At 40.9% G+C, this 24,648-nt stretch overlaps 1 protein-coding gene across 3 annotated transcripts in view; it reads right to left on the reverse strand.

The window, feature by feature from the left end:
- The window catches only part of LOC134753250 (la-related protein 1), a 96,357-nt gene that overhangs the window by 6,492 nt on the left and 65,217 nt on the right, over positions 1 to 24,648 (reverse strand). Inside the window, exons 2-20 of one of the 3 annotated variants that reach the window (XM_063689077.1) lie at positions 18,724 to 18,878; positions 18,079 to 18,201; positions 17,195 to 17,318; positions 16,529 to 16,645; positions 15,101 to 15,285; positions 10,002 to 10,189; positions 9,177 to 9,366; positions 8,259 to 8,474; positions 7,659 to 7,843; positions 6,913 to 7,020; positions 6,132 to 6,220; positions 5,636 to 5,730; positions 5,006 to 5,205; positions 3,968 to 4,121; positions 3,564 to 3,626; positions 2,646 to 2,777; positions 1,814 to 1,908; positions 825 to 932; positions 301 to 452 (exon numbers count right to left, since the gene is read on the reverse strand). In XM_063689077.1, the coding sequence (XP_063545147.1) occupies positions 301 to 452; positions 825 to 932; positions 1,814 to 1,908; positions 2,646 to 2,777; positions 3,564 to 3,626; positions 3,968 to 4,121; positions 5,006 to 5,205; positions 5,636 to 5,730; positions 6,132 to 6,220; positions 6,913 to 7,020; positions 7,659 to 7,843; positions 8,259 to 8,474; positions 9,177 to 9,366; positions 10,002 to 10,189; positions 15,101 to 15,285; positions 16,529 to 16,645; positions 17,195 to 17,318; positions 18,079 to 18,201; positions 18,724 to 18,798 (2,599 nt within the window). In that variant the 5' untranslated portion in view covers positions 18,799 to 18,878. The remainder of the gene's footprint in view (positions 1 to 300; positions 453 to 824; positions 933 to 1,813; positions 1,909 to 2,645; positions 2,778 to 3,563; positions 3,627 to 3,967; positions 4,122 to 5,005; positions 5,206 to 5,635; positions 5,731 to 6,131; positions 6,221 to 6,912; positions 7,021 to 7,658; positions 7,844 to 8,258; positions 8,475 to 9,176; positions 9,367 to 10,001; positions 10,190 to 15,100; positions 15,286 to 16,528; positions 16,646 to 17,194; positions 17,319 to 18,078; positions 18,202 to 18,723; positions 18,879 to 24,648) is intronic. The other 2 variants (XM_063689075.1, XM_063689076.1) reach the window with 2 other exon arrangements.

Genomic DNA, 24,648 nt, shown 5'->3' on the forward strand with positions numbered 1-24,648 from the left:
ATTCATATAAAATTTGGGCAGCATAGGATTTTTTCTCTATCACTCTTATAAATTTTGGTATTTCGCCATCGCCTTCTACCTATGATGCCACCCGGTCGGTGATAAGGACAAAGCATGGCACTATTTTCTCTTTCCTCTTATAGGAATCTCAATAAGACTAATATCTTTCTCTATCAAAGAGTGTCAGGCCCTTGATACTTAAGAAAAAGTGCCCAAGCCCTGTAATTATGCAACATGTTGTGTGGGAGACCTCAACTCTGATGTTGAAACCTAGCTCGGGCAAGAAGGATAGATGTTCACCTTTCAGACAGCGCGAGTAGTACTTGTGGTAGGCCTGCTGAGTGAAGTGGTTCTCGCGGAGCAGGCCGTGGCTCGGGTGGTGGAACGTCGGCAGCGATTGTGGCACGGAGCCGCAAGAGGACCCCAGCGTCGGTGACGTGCCTAGTGATGATCTGAAACGTTTAACAATATATTTATAAAGTGTGTTTTTTGGAACTTTTACGAAATATCATCTGATGTTATCGAGGAAACCGATTGTGCCAATTCTTCGGATAAGGTTGTCGAACGATCTCCTGCCACCCTTGATAATAGATAGCGAATTAGCAAATTGAAGTTTCAATGGGCAGATCAAATATACCGCAGACGCCCGGTTGATGGGGTAAACCGGTCCTCGGATGGAAATCGCGTGACGACAAACGCTTGTTGCCAACCAAGTTACTAGTTGGTAATGATATTCGTAAGGCTGTGGGCGAGGATTGGAGGAGAGCTGAAGATCACGCTCAGTGGTGTCCAGCAGTGGAGTGACACAGGCTGATGGTACATACCCGGTGCTGTGTGTCCTGGCGCGGTGTTCGCGGATGTCCATGATCCAGCCGACGTGGTGCTCCACGGGCGGATTGAGGCTGTGCCTGGTCTTGTGCTTGCGGCTTGTGCTGAAATATTAAATCAATTTTTAAATATAGGGTAATAGACTTGATTCCTCAGAAAGCTCAATTAAGCTTGCTATAATATATGACGAATCATAGAAAACATCTTTAATAAAATATTGACTTAAGCTTGAAAATCCTGATCGCAGATATATATTTTTTTATTTTTCGAAACGCGCTGGCATTGTAGTACAATGTCAACTGGCAGGGTCGCCATGTCAAGTAAAATATAGGTCATGAGTATGACTTTAATCTGGATATTGTCAATAAAGGCTAAATAGTTATTTGTGCAACAAGAGAGGAAAGTTGGTTTTTCTTGCGAGTGTTTATTTTGAGTCCCGAGAAAGCGAAAGATTCTATAATTGAATCACGAGCGAAGCGAGTGATTCTAAGGTAGAATCTTGAGCGTAGCGAGGGACTCAAAAACACGAGATGTAAAATAACTTTGCTCTCGTGTTGCACACATAATTTTTCACCTCAGTAGTGAGAACATATTAAAGGTTAAAATGTATTTCGAATTACACAGAAGAAACAGAAAAAAAAAGTTTTATAATATGTACCATACGATACGATACGATACGATACGATACGATACGATACCATACCATACCAAACCATACCATACCATACCATACCATAAAAAAAAATGTAATAAAAGTATGAAGTTCATGGCCTTCACTAAATTAAAAAGCTACATTGTTTCACTCCCTGGAGTGAGGAAAGTCGCACTTTCCTCACTCCAGGGAGTGACGAAAGTAGGCCTGTTCGAGCTGCTGAGGTGAAAATATATATACCTAGTATTAATCTAAGTAAGAATGTGTTTTACGTAGCACTGTACAAAGGTTTAGGAATGATAATATTGATAATCCAACTGTAAAGGTACATACATAACATCAGTGGCGTGGGGGTCCTTATTAGCGGCGTAGAAACGGGCGGTGCGACGCGGCCTCTTCGCTTTGCTGCCTTGTTCCTGTTGCTCCACCTGAGAAATTCATTTCATAATGTGAACAGAATATAAATGAATATTGCAGCTCCTGTCTTCACAGGATCAAATTTAAAATCACTAGTCAAATGTATAAGCGTTGTATATAAAATCTCCTGCCTCAAGTTTGGCAGCGAACTATCAACCGTCAACTTTCGACAGTCAGATCAGTCAGGGGATTTCGTCTTCGTGGAATCCGGTGTTTAGCAAGTGTAAGGGTGAAAAAAACGTCCCATCACATAGCATCGGATGTAGTGTGTTGTGTGTATGCAAAGTGACAACTCTATCGTGCAAGTGAATCAAGATCAAGTGCTGGTAGTTCGTAAAACCCAAAAAGATAATGTTGATACAATTCCTCGCCAGTCTGCCTGTGACCACGAACGTAACGTCACGTTCGAAACGTCAGGCCATAAATAAACGTAAGTTTAACGCGATAAAGGGTCGGTTGCAGTTGCACCAAACCGTCTGTCACCGTTAAACCGTTCGCTAAATTTTATTGTATGGGAAGTTTCATAGTTCACGGCCAATTGCTGTTGATCAGTCTGTCAAATGTGGATGGTGCAACTGGCCCTAAGTTAGTAAGTTAGTTTTAAAATAACGCTTAATGTAGTGTGGTATAATGAGAAAATAATTAGAGCGGTTTATAATATAAAAAAAAAAAAAAAAGTACTTAATTATGGTGGAATAAAGGCTATTTTTATTTTTATTTTATTTAATTTTTAATTAGAGCGGTTTACCATCTGCGGCCTCGGCGGAGGCGGTGGCGGCTGGTCGGGGTTGGAGTGTCGCTCGTTGGGCTGCGTGGCCTCGAACTGCTCGCGGGATATCAGCGACACGGTGCGGTAGTGCGAGCCCAGGCTGCCGTGAGACTGTTCAAACATAAATATAGTTATTTGTGCAACAAGAGAGGAAAGTTGGTTTTTCTTGCGAGTGATTATTTTGAGTCCCGAGAAAGCGAAAGATTCTATAATTGAATCACGAGCGAAGCGAGTGATTCTAAGGTAGAATCTTGAGCGTAGCGAGGGACTCAAAAACACGAGATGTAAAATAACTTTGCTCTCGTGTTACACACATAATTTTTCACCTCAGTAGTGAGAACATATTAAAGGTTAAAATGTATTTCGAATTACACAGAATAAACAGAAAAAAAAAAGTATTATAATATGTACGATACGATAAGATACGAGACGAGACCGGACCGGACCGGACCGTACCGTACCGTACCGTAGTATGAAGTTCATGGCCTTCACTAAATTAAAAAGCTACATTGTTTCACTCCCTGGAGTGAGGAAAGTCGCACTTTCCTCACTCCAGGGAGTGACGAAAGTAGGCTTGTTCGAGCTGCTGAGGTGAAAAATAAATAAATAAGTCTGAATCAAGAATATTTCACACAAAAACACTTCTTTTTCGAGATCGGCACGCTGCGCGGCGAAACAGTTCGGTCGATAGATAAAAGTGCCTCGCGAGATCCGCTTCGAGCGGTAATTTATTCGCACGGTGGTCCTTTTGTATGGACCCTTGCATAAATAAAAATGTACATTTCTACAACTTTCATACAGTGATGTTTTAAATAAATTACGAAGTACGTGTAAAATTTTATTGAACTTTTCTCTACTTTTACGATGTAACATAAGGTATTGTAAATATCTACTAACCGAAGTGTATTCCGTGTCGTTCCACAAGTCCTCCTCGTAACGCCTCAACCCGTCAGTTATGACCTGTAATTAAAATAAAATATTTGTTTTTTTTTGTTGAGTAAGTAATTCTTAGTTAAATTTGCTGAATATGTTAAGTGTGACGATGATGAGAGAGTAAATGCATGGTTGTATTGTAAAATCTTGGTGCGCCAGTGTTCCCGCCCTCCGCCCGTCTGCGTCACAATCAGCAGCCGGCTCACGTCGCGGAAAAGCTGATTGTGTAGTACTTGTTGGAGATCTTGGTGCGAGTGTTCCAGTCGCCCTAGCAGTCGTGGCCGTCTTGTTTGACCGCGCGGCCGCCCGTCTGCGTCACGATCAGCAGCCGGCTCACGTCGTGGCGCAGCTGAGTGTGTTGTAGGTACCTGTTCGAGATCTTGTGAGATCTTGGTGCGAGTGTTCCAGTCGCCCTGGCGGTCGTGACCGTCGTGTTTAACCGCACGGCCACCCGTCTGCGTCACGATCAGCAGTCGGCCCACGTCGCGGTCCGACAGCTCGAAGTCCGATTCGGAATCCGACCTGAATTAACACAAATGAGATTGAAAACTAGATCGGAAAGTCTGCTGCCAAAACTATTTAACTACTCGCTTCGTACTGATACTGAACACTGAACCTCTTGCTTTCTACCCTACCGAATATCGGGTAAGCAATGGGAATCCAAATTCAATCTTAAATTTAAAATTCCACAGTCGTTTTTTGGCTAACAAATGTGGCAAATCATACCCCTGGGCATTGAGGAGTTACTAAGCGTGTTAGTGCGTTTGAAGTTTCCCCCGCTCATCGCAAATAGGGGACTAGGTATTTGCGTCATCGCCCAAGTCAGGGTTGGCGATTAGTAATCTTTTATTTTATATCTTTCTTATCTGTACTTATTCTAGATTTTTGTAATGTATACTAAGTCTTTTTCTAGGTGTTACTGTCGACTTAATGTGTAAATTAATATAATAATGCATGCTGTGATTGCCTGTAAGTGGGGGATCAATAAAAAATGTGCCCTTTTTGTAAGTTAATACTAGTATGTAAATTGTATCTTCTGTTGGTGATCCTAATAAACAAATAAACAAATAAAATAAACAAATCTGTCCTATCTTTTTTTATTCAAAAGATTAATAGAGAAACGTAGACAGCAGATATATTTAGACACAATTTCTATTTTAAAACCCGTATAAAACTATAAAGAATAGGCAATTTGATTGTGACGTCACATCTAGCATGTGACGTCACAGTTTCATATAAGTTCCATAGTAGCAAAATCGTTTTGACATTTCGAAAAAAGAAACCGATTTGACTAGCAGTCAAATACCCTGTGACATGTGTCGTCGTAGTACAGTATAGGGACTGCCGGTGATACCACTGGCATCTAACAATGTACAGGTGTTTCAGCAGAAGGTACCGGTACTGACCAGGCGTCTCCGTCGGTGAAGGTGTTGAGTCTGGGCGGCGGCAGGTCCAGCTCCTCGTCGAGCTGGAAGTGCAGCTCCTCGCGCTGCGGCGCCTCCTCGCCGGGCGCGGGGGCGGGGGCGGACGCGGACGCGGGGGCGGGGGCGGGGGCCGGCGCCGGCGCGGAGCGCTCGCGGCTGCCGGCCTTCGTCCTCCGTTTCACCTGCCGTAAACATTCAACTTATGAACCGTCTGCCGAAATCGACTCATGGAAGCCGGTCGGCGAACAGCTTTAGGAAAATATCTGTCGACCCTCTCGATAAGGCGAAAAATCACGAAATAAAATGCTTATTAGGCGGGTCCACACGGAACGAGCCGCCTCGCGAGGGAATTGCCGCGTGAAGTAGCTCGGTCTGTGCAGATGTGCCTCGGGCGAAGCTAACTCACTCGCGGCCGCAATGCCCGTGCACGTTCCACCGACTGACCTGCTTCGCGCGGCAATTTCCCCGCAAGGCGGCTTGTTCTGTGTGGACCCGCCTATTTATGGCATTCAGGTGTTAGATGGATCAAAATGGGGACAAAAATTCGTTGTTTCATGTGCTGTACGAGTGCGTCGAGGCCAAACTATTAGTTACATCAAACATTACACGTACCTCGGTCCACACGTCCGCTCCGCTTCTCTCGGAGCTGGGGCTGCCGGCTCCGGAGGTCTGTCTCGATTCCCCTTCCGCTTTCTTGCTAGGTTCTTCTGTTAAATAAAACATTTTATTAAAAAAATGACAACGAACAAAAAGTATGTTTTTAGAGTATTTTTTACAACACCGGCATATAAATTGTTTAGGTGGGAAGACTGTCATAGGGCAACAATTCTCGAGAAGTATTTAAAAAAATATTTCTCTCAGACACAGAAAGGAAGAGCTTCGCTCCTTGTGCACTACCGACCTTTTGAGTGGAGTGTGTACAAACGCAAGAGTTGGAAGAGACGAAAGAGCTTGTGTGTCTTACCCACATTGACCTCACATGTATTTGCTCTAAAAATGTTTTTCCTAAAATAAATTCAGCTCCTTTTCTTGTTTACACACGAGAGCGTTTAAAAAAGCGCAATATTTCAATAAATTTCATGACCTCTAGATCTTTAAGAGTGAGTACCTGTCTTGCGCTGCGGCACGAACTCGGCCACGTCCGGGTTGAGGGGGTCGTGCGCCGGCGGCGACCCCGAGCCGCGCGTCCGGAACATCCTGCACCATGGAGACATTCTATGATATGTATAAACATAAAGATAGGGCCGTTTACAAAAGGGTTTCTCGCCGCGAATATTAACGTAGGTAACAGGAGAATAGGCGGGTCCACACAGAACGAGCCGCCTCGCGAGGAAATTGCCTCGCGCAGCAGCTCGGTCCGTGTAGACGTGCCTCGGGCGAAACAAACGCACTCGCGGCCGCAATGCCTCGGGCGAGGCTAGTCTCCACAGACCGAGCTACTTCGCGCGGCAAATTCCTCGCGAGGCAGGTCGTTCCGTGGACCCGCCTCATAATGTTTTTTAGGAAATTAATTCCTCACACCACGGACTTAACAAAAATATGGATAGAAAAAACCGGCCAAGTGCGAGTCGGACTCGCGCACGAAGGGTTCCGTACCATTACGAAAAAAAACAGCAAAAAAATCACGTTTGTTGTATGGGAGCCCCATTTAAATATTTATATTATTCTGTTTTTAGTATTTGTTGTTATAGCGGCAACAGAAATACATCATCTGTGAAAATTTCAACTGTCTAGCTATCATGGTTCATGAGATACAGCCTGGTGACAGACAGACAGACAGACGGACAGACGGACAGACGGACAGCGGAGTCTTAGTAATAGGGTCCCGTTTTTACCCTTTGGGTACGGAACCCTAAAAAGTAGTAAGGGTAAATTAGATATAAATGTACCTGGGCAGAGGCGGGGGCGGCACGGCGCGCAGCAGGCTGGACACGGGCGCCACCAGCGGGCCGCCCATCGTGGCCAGCGGGAAGATGCCCACCATCTGCTTCTTGCGGCTGCAATACGTGACGCATTTTATACTATATGCAGATTTTCTATATCCATACAAAGGGCCTAGCCAAGATGCCAATCGTTTGCGCCGTAGCGAACGAAACGTAAATCTCTATATCACTCTTCCATATTAGCAAAGATAGATATAACTCCGAAATAGATGGATAAAACGTGCCTCGAAAATCAAGAAAATTTGATTCTCGCTCAGAGGGCGCTACTAGTTTTGGCCTACAGTCGTATAGATGGCGTTGACGGTTTCGTTTGTTATTTAACAATTTTAACGCATATCAGTAAAAGAACATGGGTCAAAATCATAAAAATAATTAATGCAAATAAAAAAAATCATTTATCTATATTTAAATACATTCTATCGTATTTTTATAAATCTTCATTTTTAGTTTTAAAGTGTGTCGACAGATGGCAGGGAATTTACTGGGGTTACAAAATTTACTATGACAGTACCGCTCTAGTATAAGTTACTCTATGATATTAGTGTGACAAAGATATTAGCGTCAGCGTTTCGTGCGCTACGGCGCGAACGATTGGCATCTTGACTAGGCCCCCTGTTGTACTCTGTAGAAGTGCATTCAGAAAATCGTTTTTGTTAAAAGTGCCTCCACACATTACATTCACAACTCCTTACCGTTTCTCCCCCGGTTTGTCCTCTCCCTCGTTCTGCAGCGGCGGGTCCTCGTTGTCCCGCTTGTTCTTGTCCTTATCCTCCGTCTCGTTCTCTTTATTTTCCTTCTCTTTCGTTTCCTCAGCGGCCTTCTCAGTTTCTGGAGAGGGCTCTGGTTTGGTATCAAGTGCTGGTTCGGGTTTTTTAATCTGTGGAATGGTGTTGAGTTTAGGTTTATGGAAGTTTTGTGTATATGTTCATATAAAAACAGTTCATTAGTTAATTTCAAGGCCCTACCCATGGTTCAGGCTTTGTTTATAATGTACAGACATTATAAACAAAGCCCAAACCATTGGTAGGGCCTTGAAATTTTAAACACATAGGGCCAGTTGCACCAACCACAGTTAACAGACTAATCAACGTCACGCAGCAGAGATCTATGAAACTTCCCATACAATAAAATTTAGCGAACTCTTTAACGGCGACAGCCGATTTGGTGCAACCGATCCAGTCTTTAAATCTTGTAGAGCTCCACTAAGGATTTTTGAAATTCAATCCCTAATAGGGTTAAAATGAGTTGAAAATTTCAGCGAAATCTGGCGGAAGTCTGGATATTACACTTACCTCAATCTTCTCCGTCTCCCCGCCTATACTGGGCGCCTTCTGTGCTTCCTTCTCTTCCACGCTCTTCTGCGCTTCCTTCTCTTCTACGCTCTTCTGAGCTTCCTTTGGCTCCTTGTCCTCTTTCTGTTTGTTGTCATCGGGGGACTTCTTGTCGGTGTCCTCGTTCATCATTATGTCGAGCAGCGGCCATTTTGTAGGCTCAAACGCTGTTCGGACCTGTGACAGAAAAGTACGTTTTAAACTGGCTATAGAAGCACAGGAGCCTTGTTTATTGACACAAAATGTACATGTGAAGTTTACGTTTTAGAATTAGGCCACGAGATAGCACACTCTGCAACGCACAGAGGAGCGTTCGTGAACCGTAAGGGGCAGCACCTGCTTATATGCAAGTGTCAATGTCAATTTAAATTTTTACCCCTCACGCAAAAAGAGGGGTGTTATAAATTTGTGTGTCTGTCTGTGGCACCGTAGCTCTTAGTCTTATATTTTTTTAAATTTAATAATAATAATAAAATATCGATTTAAGTAACAAGATAGAAGACTCACCAGCGCTCATCATTCCCTACCCCTTATGCAATAATCGAGCGATATAGCGAGCGATAGGAAGGAGGCAATGACATATTATGATGGTGGCGCCATCTCGTGTTACCTTGAACCCGTTGACGAGCTGCAGCATGTCGGAGTCGCGGATGGCGTCCAGGACGAGCGCCACTTCTGGTGTTAACGCTCGCCACGCGGTGGAAGGAGCCGATGTGACTGGGATGGTGGCGCCATCTCGTGTTACCTTGAATCCGTTGACGAGCTGCAGCTTGTCGGAGTCGCGAATGGCGTCCAGCACTAGCGCCACGTCTGGTGTTAAAGCTCGCACGCGGTGGAAGGAGCCGATGTGACTGGGATGGTGGCGCCATCTCGAGTTACCTTGAACCCGTTGACGAGCTGCAGCTTGTCGGAGTCGCGGATGGCGTCCAGGACGAGCGCCACGTCTGGTGTTAACGCTCGCACGCGGTGGAAGGAGGCGATGAGCGTGACGGGGATGGTGCCGTCGGCGGCCATCTTGCGGCGGAGGAAAAAGTCGCGCGCTAAGTTGTCAGGGCTGAAGTAGTATTCGCTGTGGAAACAATACTGGTCAGTTGCTGATATTTTAATAATAGATTTTTTTCTACTCGAGTTAGTTGGGATAGACATGAACTATTCAAATTGGAATAACACTTGGTAGTTATGAATAGTGTTTTGTTTTCGGATGGCAAATTTGTTTTTTTTTTTTTTATTGAGCTAACTGAAAACAGTTGTGGTACTTTTTTAGAGTCTAGAGCTTCATCTTGGATCTTTAAGCGTCATCTTGCGAAACGCATGCGACTCCTCTCATTGACATATATCTAAGGATGGGCCTTATGGGCACTAAGAATGGTGCTAGTTCAGCTGACACCGCTGAACTAGCAACTAGTTGTGAACAATCGCGCGCGTGATGCGAACTCATCAACCAATCTCGTTGTGGCGTTAGACAGCACGATTGGCTCGTGTGCGTGACATCGCTGTACTGGCTCCATTCTTATTGCCCGTAAGGCCCGTCCTTTGATATATGTCAATGGCTATTCTAGTTTCCAAAAAAACTATTATGCAGATTTTAATTAATTTTCGATACGTCGCTCTTTAAACCTGTAAAAACTGGATATTTTTAGTATTTATTCCTATAATTGGTTCTACGTTTAGGTTTTCTCGGGCCGGATGCTAAGGTATACTCACATCTGCTTCTTAATGAGATCCTTCAACGTAGCCTGGTCAAGTCCCAGTCCATAGGGTGCGCTGGTAGCATGTGCAGCACCGTAGTAGAAGGCCTGCGCCAGCGGGGCCGCCAGCGGCGGCGGCGGGAGCCCTATGCCCCCGTAGTGCAGCACCAGGCCCTGTGCGACTGCCGGCTGAGCCACGCGGAGCTGGGAGGGGGAGGGGGGAATGGTGTATGATGATGGTGATAGTGAACTGTCATCCGAATTTGTACAATCAACTATTGAACGTTCCACTCTTAGTCAATTCTTCAGCACTTCAGACACTGCAATGCGCATTAAGCGACCGAGTTTGCGTTTTTCTTTCAAAATAATCAGTACTAGTACTGCTACCGGAAGACGCGGGTTCGATTCCCGCCTCGGCCACCGGTGGACTTGGTCACTTTTTCTTTAGTGTATGTGATCTTGATCTACTTCATTTTATAATTTATATATAGTACCTAGTGTGACTACTTAAAAAACGCAAATCAAAATATTTCATAAAAATTAAATATATCTGTAAGACATGTAGATCAAAATAATAATGATATAATGATACAACATTTGTGCCATTCTCAACCAAAAGGGTACATATTGTCGGTCGTCAATAAGGCGCTATTTCCATATAGCTTCAATTTGAAATCAGCCTTATCGACAAGCGACAATGCGGTACCTTTTGGCTGAAAACGTCACATTTATTGACATTAACAAAGGTAGATTTTAGATATCAAGATTCAGTTTATCAGAAAAATAAAATAGGCCTTACTATTCTAAATTATTTTTAAGCATTTACAATTTCCCCGAATTCGTAAAGAATTGAAAAGAGCCGATAAATAATAAGAAATATTCGGATCACAAGTTCTAATATGTACATATTATCAACAACCCATGTCTAATAGAGTAGAGAATACACGTCATTTTACTCAGTAAGTATTCAATACGTGAGTGACCCGTTATTACAATGTTTAATATGTCTGTGTCTCACGTAAGTTTTGCTATTAAAGTATTACACCGCTTTTCTTTTGTAATTACCTACCATGCATGTTATGGAAATGAATAGTGTTGATCAATACTTTTTTCGGAAAATAAAAACTAGTTTATTTTCTTATTTGACATAAATGTTTTGAAATAGATTTCTGTTACTGTTATCATCATTCGCTTGCCCTTGTCCCATTCACTTGGGGTCGGCGCAGCATGTCTTTTTCTTCCATACATCTCTGTCACCCGTCATCTCATCATTCACTTGCCTTAGTTTCATATCATCTTTCACACAGTCCATCCACCTTTTCCTTGGTTTTCCTCTCTGATTTCTGTTACTGTTATAAAACAAATAAAAGAGAGAACTAAAAATCTCACTCTTTTGTCTTCATGTATTCTCTACTTATGATCATCATGTATAGGATCACCATCAATTAGTAAATGATCCCAATGCCATCAAATATATATGATACATTTCATATGTCAATTAATAGTCAGATCATATTTATATAAGTATGTCCCATGAAAGAATTTTGATTCGTTTTGAGAACCACTCGGAAGATGAAATATAAAGCTAATAAATATGCAAATTTCTAATAAATAAATATTATAGGACATTCTTACACAGGTTGACTAAGTCCCACAGTAAGCCCTTTCTGCCAGGAGTCAGAGGAGACTGCAATGCACATTCTCTGTTCCTGTGGACCACTAATGTTAAAAAGAAGTACCTACTTAGGGCGGCACGTACTGCAACCCTATGAGGTACAGAACATTACGGCCCAAAGAATCTGGAATTTTCTGGATTCAACGGGCATTAGTAATGAGCTTTAAAGGGCCGTCACAATAGATCACTGTTTGGTCGACGTGACACTCAAAGGCCCACAACGCCCCAATAATAATAATAAGTCCCACAGTAAGCTCAAGAAGGCTTGTGTTATCGGTACTCAGACAACGATATATATAAAATAAAAATACACAAATACATAGAAAACACCCAAGACTCAGGTACAAATATCTGCGTTCATCACACAAATAAATGCCCTTACCGGGATTCGAACCCAGGACCACCGGCTTCAAAGGCAGGGTCACTACCCACTAGGTCAGACCGTTCGTTATTGTCTGAAGAAGCGTGCATCAGACAAATGTGAACGATATGCGTCACAACACAACACGACACGTCATCGTCAGACAAATGTGAACCGGGCTTAAAGCATACTGATTAGCAATAGCAACACAATTATTTCTTGCTACAATACAGACCATATTACATAAGTGTTACTTACTAGTGCTACATAATTACTATTGTAAGTTTTAAGGTACTGACTATAGCAATAATTACTATTTAATTTCTTAGAGGGTAGAGAATGCCTTCTGGCATCAAGTTCGCCATTTGTACAACTTTTACTGTGCAAAAATTCACCTCCGTAAATTCATAATGGCTAAGCAGAAATGCAACACTTAGGCAACCGTGCACACTCAGTCACTCACACACAAATCGCATAGACACTTACATACATACACACGAACATTCATAAGACTTAGGTATAGGCTAATTTTAATTAAGTAATTTGATTGTTATTTGTATTTAAGCTTTCCCTTATTTATTTTTTACATTGTGTTCACTAGTCCATCTACTGGGCCTTACTGAAAATCAGCGTCGCGGAGTGTGCCATGTTGGCTCACACCGTGACACCAAGCTGAGTAAGGACCATTTAGCGCAACCTCATTCTGTTTAATTATTTCTAGTTTTAGTCTTATGTTATGTTGTGCTAATAAATGCTTTTTCTTTCTTTCTTCTCTTCTTTCTTTCAATAAAGTTTAAATAAATAAATAGGAAGAGGTTAACATTAAATTATTCAGTGCAGTTACAGTTACCAATATTTACTTTTATAAAACAGACACTAAGTACACTTATGCGTTCCTAACGCTTATCGTGTTATCAAAATAATATTTTAAAAAGCGAGACGCGTTTACATTCAACTACTGTTTTAATGTAAATAAAGAGTGAACAGACAGAATGTTTTTTTCAACCCTAAGGTTTCCTCTGCGAGGTGAATATGTAGGGATCTACATGCATATTAAACTCAAAGAATATGGGGAAGGGTTGAAAACACAGTCTCTATCTAAATTATATTTAGAATGAAGAAAAATAATGAAAATGTATTTAAAAAATAATTAATATATTTTTATGCATAGATTAGTACAAAAGATTAAAAATAGATATACAATAATATCATCAAAAACAAATATGAAAAGCTTAGATTAGGTTGTTTTTGAGGTTATAAGCACGTGTTATGCAAACGAAAAGAGAATTAAACCAAGCGTTATTAGGCGGGTCCACACAGAATGAGCCGCCTCGCGAGGTAATTGCCGCGCGAAGCAGCTCGGTCTGTGTATACGTACCTCGGCTGTATTGCCTCGGGCAAGGCATATATTTAAAAAAATGGAATAACACATGCGTGAAGTGGTGGTATCCAAAAATGAGATATAGTGAAGCCAAATGGTTTGGATTGGGACAAGTTTAGGTATTTGCATTCTCCTTTTAGAGGTAAAATTTGGCATATGTGGTATTTTCTATAAAAAGGGACCTTATTGTCGATGGCGCTTACGCGATTATAAACGATGCTCAGATATAAATACAATGACGCGCGACGCTGTACGGCGTAAGCGACATCGACAATAAGGTCACTTTTCATAGAAAATGCCTGATATAGTCATTTGATCTAGTAGTTCACTAAGAAAACTTACTTCAACTGATAATTTGATGGCTTATTCATATTGAAATATCATGAAAAAAAAGAGCTATCAGCTAGGTCTTAACCTTTCGTATGCTTAGGAGCAGATCTGCTCCATATGTCCTGTTGAATATTCAACTTAAACATGGAGTTTGCTATTTATATGGCAATTTTTTGACAGGCGCATTCGAAAGGTTAAGAACCTTCACTAGATCAAGATGACTTCATGAATGTTTTAGCTTTTATTGCGAAGGAAAATGTATATACCAAGGACAAACCCACTCAGCCATTGGGTTTGCCCAAAAAAAAGTGTCTCTGGAGTACGATCAAAAACTTGTGTGTACTTTGACATATAGTCGCAAAAATTTTGTTTATTATGTACTCTTAGGTAAAAGAATTATATAACATTTATAAGCAAAACGTTTTTGACCGTACCTCATAGAAAAAAATGCAATTATAACTTATATTAATATTTTAAAGTTTTCATATGAACTTTTACTACTTTTTTAACAAAATTTTTTTTTAAGAAAAATTTATAAATAAAATGTCCAATGAGGCAACAAAAAATTAACAGATGTCGTTAATAGAGATAATAGAAATCATTATTATTTTATAATTTTGATTGTTTTTCCTGTGAGTCAATCCATCGTTAACGTTGGTGCTATGTTTCCGACCAAATAAGCTTCCGACGGTCCAAGGTCGCCTTGGTCGGGAGATAAGGTAAATTGGTGGCAAAAATCAAGCCACATTACACACTAAGCATCTCTTAACTTTGACCCGAGAATTGTATGGAATTTGGCACTTCTCGCAGGCCGAATTGGATGACTAGCTCTAAGTACATGGTTGGAAATGTTGGAATTCAGCAATGTCACCTTGGGAGGCTTTGTTGTTCGAGTAACCTTCTACAGGCCTCGCTATTAAGTCCCTTTTCAAAATTCAAAAATGTATTCTGCAAGTAGGCCTCAACTCAAGGGCTCTTTCACAAGTCAATAGAACATTTACAATGTCATCATATAGTGACATGAAAAATACAAAGCAACATTTGCACTAATGCCTGGGTAAACACTACATTATAATAATGTTGCAATAAATAATTACTATAGTTTCTATGGTTAATAAACAAGGAGCAGAATTGTCATAGCAAAAACTCAAATGTCAAAAGGAGAGACCAGACGAGGTTACCGACCGCGAAATTAGCACTTTCCGACCGTATATGGGAGGTGGTTGGCAACCAAATTGTATTCAGTAGTTAACATTACTAAGATTAGGGGCACCTTGACCCGTCGGGGGCTCTGTTAATCACCGAGTAGCACGGCTTTAATACCAGGCTTAATTAGGAGGGTAGTATGGTCGGAGCTCCTGCTGTTACCTGTTGTAAGTCATGATGGTAGTCGTGGTGGAAGACGTGCACGGGCGCGGGCAGCGCGGAGGCGGGGCGGGGCGCCGCGCCCCCGCGCCGGCCCCCGCGCGCCGCGCCCCGCGCCCCTCCGCCCGTCCCCGCCCCGCGAGCGCGGAGCGACCCGCGCCGCTCCTCGCCATTCAGGGATACCGTGTCTGTGGGAGGAACAGTTCAATGTTAAGTATAACCTAGGCTTAGATTCCTATGAAGGTCGATATAGTACAATTTCTAAGTTATATCGGCAACAGAAATACATCATCCGTGAAAATTCCAACTGTCTAGCTATCACGGTTCATGAGATACAGCCTGGTGACAGACAGACGGACAGCGGAGTCTTAGTAATACGTTTTTACACTTTGGGTACGGAACCCTAAAAAAGCGTCGCCAAGTTTGACAGCCGAACTATATAACAAGTTGACTGTATTGCCAAACGTAAACTTCTGACAATCAGGGTTAGCTACATTATGTCTTGAATTCTACATATTTTCTACTATTAATTACTCTTTGCTTAGCGATAAGAAATCAGTGTGACATTACATTAGTTCCATCCACCGCAAGTGCGCAAAATAATGTAAAACTAATAGCTCAATTACGCCAATTTCCGCCATTTTGAAATTTTTACGCAAAACGAAACGACCGAAAAAATCTGTCTAGCTCTAGCTACCGAACCTGCTCACAGAATCGGTTGGGAAATGCGACCTGTAGAGAACATCCGGACATATCAAATCATTTTTGCACAAACTAAAACGGAAACCTTCGATAACGCTCGGTCAATAATAAGAGTAGTAAAAAATAAATGTATCTCCAAAAGTAAACAAGCATGTATAAACACATTTGTTTATTAATCCTTTAAAGAATTACTTTTCCCGTATTGCGTAACCCAATGTCTCTATTGACAAGAGAAAAGAGGCCTAAAATACGGGACTTGGAAATAATTGGACTCGCCCACCGAGGGTTCCGTACCTTTAAGTATTTGTTGTTATAGCGGCAACAGAAATACATTATCTGTGAAAATTTCAACTGTCTAGCTATCACGGGTTATGAGATACAGCCTGGTGACAGACACATCGACAGACGGACAGAGGAGTCTTAGTAATAGGGTTCTTACCCCTTGGGTAACCATATATTTCGAAATATTTTGTACTCGAAATGTAGGACTCAGTTGTGTTTTTAGGTAACGACATCGCATTATTCGGTTGCCCAATTAGAAATGAAATAATTAGCAAAGAATGAAAAAATACCGTTTTTGTTCTCATCGAAACCTAAAGTTGGATCAAATCCCAAAGTTTTAAGAGTCGCCAGTACAGAGCAGCCGAATTCACCGTGTGGACCTTTGCCAACACACTTTGGTAATGTAATCGTAGTCCATATGTATGGCAAAGACAGTTATTTGCTTACCATTATCAGGCCTTGCGGCGTGCGGTGGACCGTGCTTGCCCGGCCGCGCCGCTTTTACGTCGATATCGAGCGGCACCCATTTGTGCTTGCCGGATTTGTGTGGGCCTTTGCCACCTCCTGAAACAAGTACATTCTGATGTAAGGTATGTAATTATTTAAGGACCTCCTACTTTGAAACTTTGACGTCTGATTGCCTGCCCTGCGCAGACTTTGGAGTAAGCTACAGATGTGCAAGTCGCGGAAAATTTCCTGATAGTTGGAAAAATTCTCGAAAATGTCAATACACAGGAATCAAAGGAAACTTTAATTTTGTAAATGGCAAATTTCGATTGCTATACTAAAAAATATGAGTAGTTTTCCTAATTTTTTGAAGTGGAAATTTCGCAATTTTGCAATGTCAAATTCCTACGAAAATAAATATGATATTTATATTGGCACTTCCGCACTTTTTCAGTACAAAATCTGTCCAGACCGTCCAGAGCTAAAGTCGGAGCACACCGGATGCGTGTGTATAAATGTGCACGTATGTACGTGCGCTAAAATATTGGAGCTATGACACAAGCGATTTGCCCGATTTGCCGTCTCTCATAAGGATTCTTATATTAGAAAGCGCACATATGCGGCGTGAACCTTTAACTCAGAGAGACTCTAAGTACTCTAACGTACCTGCGGCTTTAGACTTGTCGTTGTGCTTGTCGTGGTGCTTATCGTTGTGCTGTTGGTGGTTCTGCGTGGGTTCCACCTTCTCCACCTTGGCTTGGTGCTCTTCTAGCGGCTTGCGTTCCTGGTCCTGAAAGAAATTTGCTTTGTCAGAACAGACGGAATCAAACTAAATCCAAGTGTAAATGTGAATTTTTAGGCAGGGTCGTCATGTGGGTTTACTAATGTATTGCCAAAAATCGTTTCCCAAAGTATTACTTCCCAAACTATTTTACGCAAATTATCATTTGGCAAAATTTCATTTGCAAATTTTCATAATCCAACCTAACCTAACCCAACCTAGTACGTCATTTTCATTTCGCAAGTATGGGGTTGGGAAATGGAATGGTTGCCAAGTAAAAAACTTACTAAAATTTAATTTGGGAAATGAAACTGATGCCATAAGTTTGTTGGGAAGTGAAATTTGGCGAAAAATATTTTGGCTAAACGGCGGTATCCCCGTCATGTGCCTAGGTTAGTGTGTTGGTGAATCTTATTTGCGTAGAAAAAAAAACAGAGCATTTTTTTGGAATTAAGTCATATCTAATGTTACCCACTAACTGACCTCCTAAAAAAAGTTTTGTGAAGAGGCAGTAAAAAAGAGGCATGGAGTCAGTCATAAACTTATATCTACCATCGCATGAACCGTGAAATGGGGGATTGGGGAAGCGGGAGGTTATTCGGCGCGAGGGCATGGGGAGCAAGCGGAGACTTATTACACTTCCTCGGTACTCGCGCGCGATGTATACATTATTTCACCTCGTATATATGCATGACCAGTAGAACCATCGTCCACACGGTCAACTGAGGATTCGTAAATCTTATTGCAAATACAGAACGTTGTTGCTTACCGCGTTGCCGTTATGGTGCGAAGTCTCGGCGTCGGACGGCGGGGGGGTCGAGTGGCACCGCGCCGCGCCGGCCCCCGCCGCGCCTAGCGACGGCCAGTCGCCAATGTCCGTAAAGTCTGATGCCTGCGGACAATTAATGACGTATTTAAGACATTTTCGTCGGTAGAATCTGTAAATCTGTGGGAGAAATTGGCATACAACGCAGGCGCGTGACATTGGTCGGAATCGAATGTCCTGTATTTTGACAAACACTTGAAGACGCTTTATTTAGATCTCGTCCACCAAATGGCCACGACTTCGGGCGGCAGCGAGAGCAGCGCAATCAGACTTTTTGTTTCCAGTGTTTACCTATGGCCGCCTCGCGTAGCCGGACCGTTATGACTCGCCGAGTTTGACTTAACTTGTATTTTGGATTTAAATATATATAGGTAGCAGCTTTTTCAAGAAAGAATAACGGTTCAAAACCTTCCCCAGAATTGGCCGCCTCGCGAGAAAATTGCCGCGCAAAGCAGCTCGATCTGTGTTGACGCGCCTCGCTCGAACCAAACGCATGTACCACGATTTCTCGGGAGAGGCACTTCTACACAGGCTGAGTTGCCTCCTGCGGCATCGAGATCAGTCTAGGACTGTTAGTGGGGTCGTTACCTGTCCATACTGCTCGACCTTGGCCCAGCTCCGGCGACTCCTACTCTTGCGTCTGGCGGATATGCCAGCTGTCATGCTAACGTGACACCTGTCACTCGTGCGCCCACTTTCACTGTGACCTCATGTTTGTAGTTTTGTAGTTTTCACTGTTTCCACTAAACGATTTTGATATTTAAGTTCTAATGTCACTTTTGGATTGGCATCATAGTTTTGTCACTTGGTTGAGTTTTTAATTTGAGATTAGCCAAAAATATTTTTATACCTAAATATTTTATATAATATTTCTACATGTGCGAGCAATCCACTCGTCCCTCTGTGTGAAAATGTCCATATAGCAAGTTCCACATAGACTTTGCTTTAATTACATTACATTACAATGAAGTAAATATTCCGTCCCACAGTAACAGATTAAGAACCCAGTTGATATTTAAGACGACTTAATAAAAGAACCGGTCGAACGAAATAATGTCACACCTGATTTAGCGTAACCATGCCGAAATGTGAAATAGTAAAGTCGTTAGACTAAAACGCATTCTTACGTATTTTTAATTAATTTAAGCAATAATACTAAATTTGAATTGATAACTACATGCAGAGCCTGTCATCCGTCTAAAGATTGTATGGAAATAGTCACGTGACTTTTCGTAGCATCCGTCATCCCGATAGTTTTTAGGGTTCCGTATCCGTACCTCAAAAGGAAAAAAAACGGAACCCTTATAGGATCACTCGTGCGTCTGTCTGTCTGTCTGTCCGTCTGTCACAGCCCAATTTCTCCAAACCTACTGCCGGGCTAGAAAATAGACAAAAAATTACCATTTCCCACCCTTTATCTCCGAAACTACTTACTGGGTCTAAATTTTTGAAAAAAAAATACACAAAATAGTTCTGTACCTACAGATGACAGGAAAACCTATTAAAAATGTGCAGTCAAGCGTGAGTCAGACTTAAATACTTAGTTTTTGATCTAAACCCCTATGGTTCTGTAAAGACATTTCACTTACGTTTCACATTAAAAAATACATTGTTACAATTGTGTAATGTACGGAACTCTTGGACCGCGAGTCAGACTAGCACTTGGCCGGTTTTTTTAGGGTTCCGTAACCAAAACGGGACCCCATTACTTAAACTCCGCTGTCCGTCTGTCTGTCAGCAGGCTGTATCTCATGGACCGTGATAGCTAGACAGTTGAAATTTTCACAGATGATGTATTTCTGTTGCCGCTATAACAACAAATACTAAAAAGTACGGAACCCTCGGTGGGCGTGTCCGACTCGCATTTGGCCGGTTCTTTTACGATGGTCATAACCCATAGCGAGGGAACACCGGTTAGCCTACATTTCGACCCACAAATATCAAGGACAGCGGCATTTCCAATACTCATTTTAAACCAGTCTGCGTTCGTTTACGAATATAAATATTAATGTATGGAGAAATATAATTAATAGAATGAAGCCTTACTTTGCGGACATCCATTATAAATTTTAATGGTTGGGGAGCCCAAGAGAAGATATTTGTAGTTACTCGAGCGCGTCAGTTTAAGAACTTTAAGACATGAGTGATATTATGTTATGCTACCCCGTGGAGTCTACCTTTACCACTTTTAGCCGTTGGTTAATTGGTGGGGGGGGTTCAACAAATCGTTAAGCAGATTGTGGATTTGGTCATTTTAGTCCAAATTTATGCTATAATTGTGCTATTACTAAATATGACAATTATTTGTACGCATTTCCTTAATCTGACGGTTTAAAAGACAATTACATATTTGCGGCGCTTGCAGTCGAAACCTTTGGGCCATGGTCATCAGACACCAGACAAGTTGTGAAAGAAATTTCAAATAAACTTGTCTGGGTGTCTGGCGATTTTCTAGCGGGGGAATATTTCGCTCAGCGGCTAGGTCTGGCAATCCAGCGGGGAAACGCAGCAAGCGTCCTGGGGACGATGCCGCATGCAACTTTAGGTTTTTAATGTTTTTAATTTATCTTGTAAATAATTATTTGAAAATAAAAATCTGACGGTTACAATGTGAAAATCGGGGGTCGAACTGGTGGTCGTCAGATTAAGGAAATACGTACAAATAAAGCCCGGTTCACATTCGTGCGTCGTGTTGTGTCGTGACGGGTATCTTGTCTGATGCCAAATGCATCAGATAAATGCGAACGCAACCATATTAAATGTATGAAACCGACACCCGTCACAACACAACACGACCCAAGACACGACGACAGACAAATGTGAACCGGGCTTAAGTGTCATATTAAGATTGCGATTAATAGGAATTTCGTTATCTCAATAGCAAAGAAAATAATATAATGTCGGGAACATTCGCGAATTATTGTAGAAATGCAACCGTACATAATCAATTAAATACATCAATTCCATATAACACATATTGCATTACAGCCTTGAAATTAGTTAGGTAGTATATTTTAGAGCATAATATAGTTTGTATATGGTAAACAAGTACCAACCGCGCGTATAATACCTATTATAGGGTAGGCGTGTCAGATTTATTCCAGTTATAGGAGATGCCAACTCAACTTGGAAATACGAAAAAAATAATTGTTATTTAATACGGCAAACAAAATAACCTACAATATTGGATATTTTTGTATATTTTACTCACAATCGAAGTGAAAATGAGTGCATAACTCAGGCATAAATGACCATTTTTATCCTCGACTATATTGGTCATCGCTGCGCTCGGGCCAATAAATTGCCTCGCATGAAAATGGATCGCTTTATGCCCTTATTGTACTATCTACTTTTTTCTGTCGATTCGTTTTAGGAAAATGTCTAAAATGGTGCAATATGGCATAAAGCACTTAAGAGGCCGGTGTCGATTTTAGTCGCAAAAATGTAAAATTGATAGATTTAGTCCGTGAATTTTTACACCTTTTGTTACCTAATTGAAATAACAAGTACTGGTTTCTATTAGCACGTCTTCTTATCTTACCTTTTATCAGATCAGTTTTTTGAAAACAGACTCACTAAATTAGTAATGTTTGCTTTTCTGATGGACGTTTAGGTAAACGCTCGTAAAGCACTGATTTTGTCGCTCTTATTTGTAAATTTCGTAAAGTTTGGACTGCTAAACATGGTAATTTTGTATTACACATATCCTGTACTTGACGTTTATCAGACTACATTTTTATTATTATGACTTTGAAGTAGTGTAAATGAAAGTTAGACGAAATCAATTTTCTCCAGAAATTACTTCAAAACAAGTGACAATTTCTCTGAAAATCGACTTAATTTTAACGTAATTTTGATACTTAAACAATTTACAACATTTGCTGAAACTATTCTTATACATCAATTTGTATAATTTACCACCATGATTTTTTGATGATTTTTTAAAAACTGCCCTTTCTCTTCTTGCATTACCGGTGACGCACGCTCGCGACCTCATTATTAATAGGCAAGATGAGAAATCGTGCTAATATAAACCAATACTTGTTATTTAGATATTACGTAACAAAACGTGTATAATTTCAACGACTAAATCTATCAATTTTACATTTTTGCTCCAAAATCGACTACGGCCTCTTAAGCGCCAGTAGCACATTAAGCACTTGACGTTTGCAACAAAAAGGTACCACTTTGTCGCTTGTCGATAAGGTTGATTTCATATTGAAGCTATATGGAAATAGCGCCTTATTGACAACCGACAATAATTACCCTTTTATATGAGAATGGCACATACTATTGTGAGTTCGCTGTGATAATGAAGAAGGAAAGGACTTATTACACTTTGCTAAATTTTGTGACTAACACTAGGGACGCCGCTATACGTGAGACGCGATAAGAGATACATCCTATCGTTTCTCACGTATAGCGGCGTCCCTTTTGTTAGTCAATAAATTAGGATAGTGTAATAAGCTCTTGTTATTTCACATTTTTTAAGCTTATCGCGAGGTCTACAGCTCACAGAGCTAGCACTAAAACAGTCTATAAAAGCTTAAACATCTCGCCAACAAGGAATTCAATTTAAAACTATCAAACGATAGCACGATTACGCGATAATAAAAACCCAAGGCCGACCACACTCGTCACTGATTAAACACACTTGCACTTGGAAAACGAAAATATTTGAAAAGATGATATTGAGAATTATTTTTTCTGGCAAACTTCTTAGACCACTACAAAATATTATATAATATAATACTAGCCCCGATGCAAATTAGTTCGTCTAGTTCCACACAACAACTTTGTTTATAATATTGTCTTCGGTTACCGCGATAGTTACTCATGAAATAAAACTATGAAAACGGATTATATCGCGTACATTGAATTTATAATACATCCCGACGTTTCGAACTCTTTACAGCGTTCGTGGTCAACGGGTGACGGGGGCATTACGATTATATACGCGATATAATCCGTTTTCATAGTTTTATTTCATGAATTTTGTTTATGCTAATAAATTTTACACATGAAGATAAAATGACCCAGTAATGGGAACCGTAATAGTAATGTTTAATCTAGTTGATCGTATAATAAAATTGCATGAGACTTAGTGCCAGTTGCACCATCCGCTTTTGACAGACTGATCAACGTCACCCGGCGCGCCGCGGCGGTTTACTATGACACCTTCTTCTTCTTCTTCTTCTTTTAAAATTATGGCTTCAGCCCAGTGGGACTATTTCGCCAGTATCAAGGTATTAAGAGGTTTAAAAACGACAAAAATTGTACGGTTGTACAAGACAGTGTACGGTGATTTGTTAGCTCTTGTAAATCGATAGCTAGACTTTACAAGAAGCACGTGGACTACCGGCCGTTGACTCCAAGATGGTGGTTAAACGCTCTTCAAAATTAATTCTCCATTTACTGCACACTACCACATTAGTTTAATGTATAATAAGCTATCGATATTACACTTTAAACAATATTAATGAGCAAAAAACAAAGTAATTAATCACGATGCTAACTATCAAGATGGCGCTCGAACCGGAATCCATACAATAAAATTTAGCGAACTCTTTAACGATGACAAACAGTTTGGTGCAACCGACCCTTATTGTTAAAAAAAATGTACCTTTCAAAAACGTTCTCCAAATCATATTGTTCTTTCCTGCACTGCTGCATGCATGGGCTTGAAACAAAATTGTCAGTACATTGGTAGAGCCGTGTTGCTTTTCCTAGTGAAGGCTGGCGTCCACTAGGCTCGCCGAGGCGAATCGCAATAATTCGCCTTCTATACATTTACTATGAAACTGCGTCTATTGATGAAGAGCCGCGGCGCATCGAATCGAATTTACCATTCATAGTAAATTCGTAGAAGGCGAATTATTGCGATTCGATTCGATTCGCCTCGGTAAGTCTAGTGGACGCCTGCCTTAATAACCCTTTTGACATCTGTTATATTCCTATCCTATCCGTCAAATAAAAAATAAAAAAATGTTTTTTTTTTCGTTTAGTACAATCGGTATTTCTTGTATTTGGAATTAGTTATTGGAGAATATTACCATATAAAATTAAACTACATTAGCATTAGCATTAAATGTTAGTGATTTTTAAACTTAAACATTATTTTTGTACAAACGCGAGAACTTCAAAAAATGGTCTGACTAGACGAAAACATATGCATCGGGGCTAGTATATGATTCATTTTTAAAATGAGAGCGGAGCGCTTGTGTTTAATATCCCAAATACCAAAATTAGGTACCTACTGATTTTTTGCCCTAATATGTCCAACCAATGAGCCAATACAAAATTGATAAAAAATCATGACGATTGGGTAGTTAATTGGTCAATCTAACTGTTATAATTTGTCATATTTCAATATAAAAAATGCAACTGTTAACAATTGAACTGTTATTACTACGTACTACGTAGTAACTATAACATAATGCTGAAAACCTCGCATCTTAATACTAATACTTAACCAACACCGAGGTAAAACCATAATTTTAAGTAGGTATTTGT

Source organism: Cydia strobilella, chromosome 26 (genome assembly GCF_947568885.1).
Source record: "Cydia strobilella chromosome 26, ilCydStro3.1, whole genome shotgun sequence".
In the NCBI taxonomy this organism is placed as follows: Eukaryota; Metazoa; Arthropoda; class Insecta; order Lepidoptera; family Tortricidae; genus Cydia; species Cydia strobilella.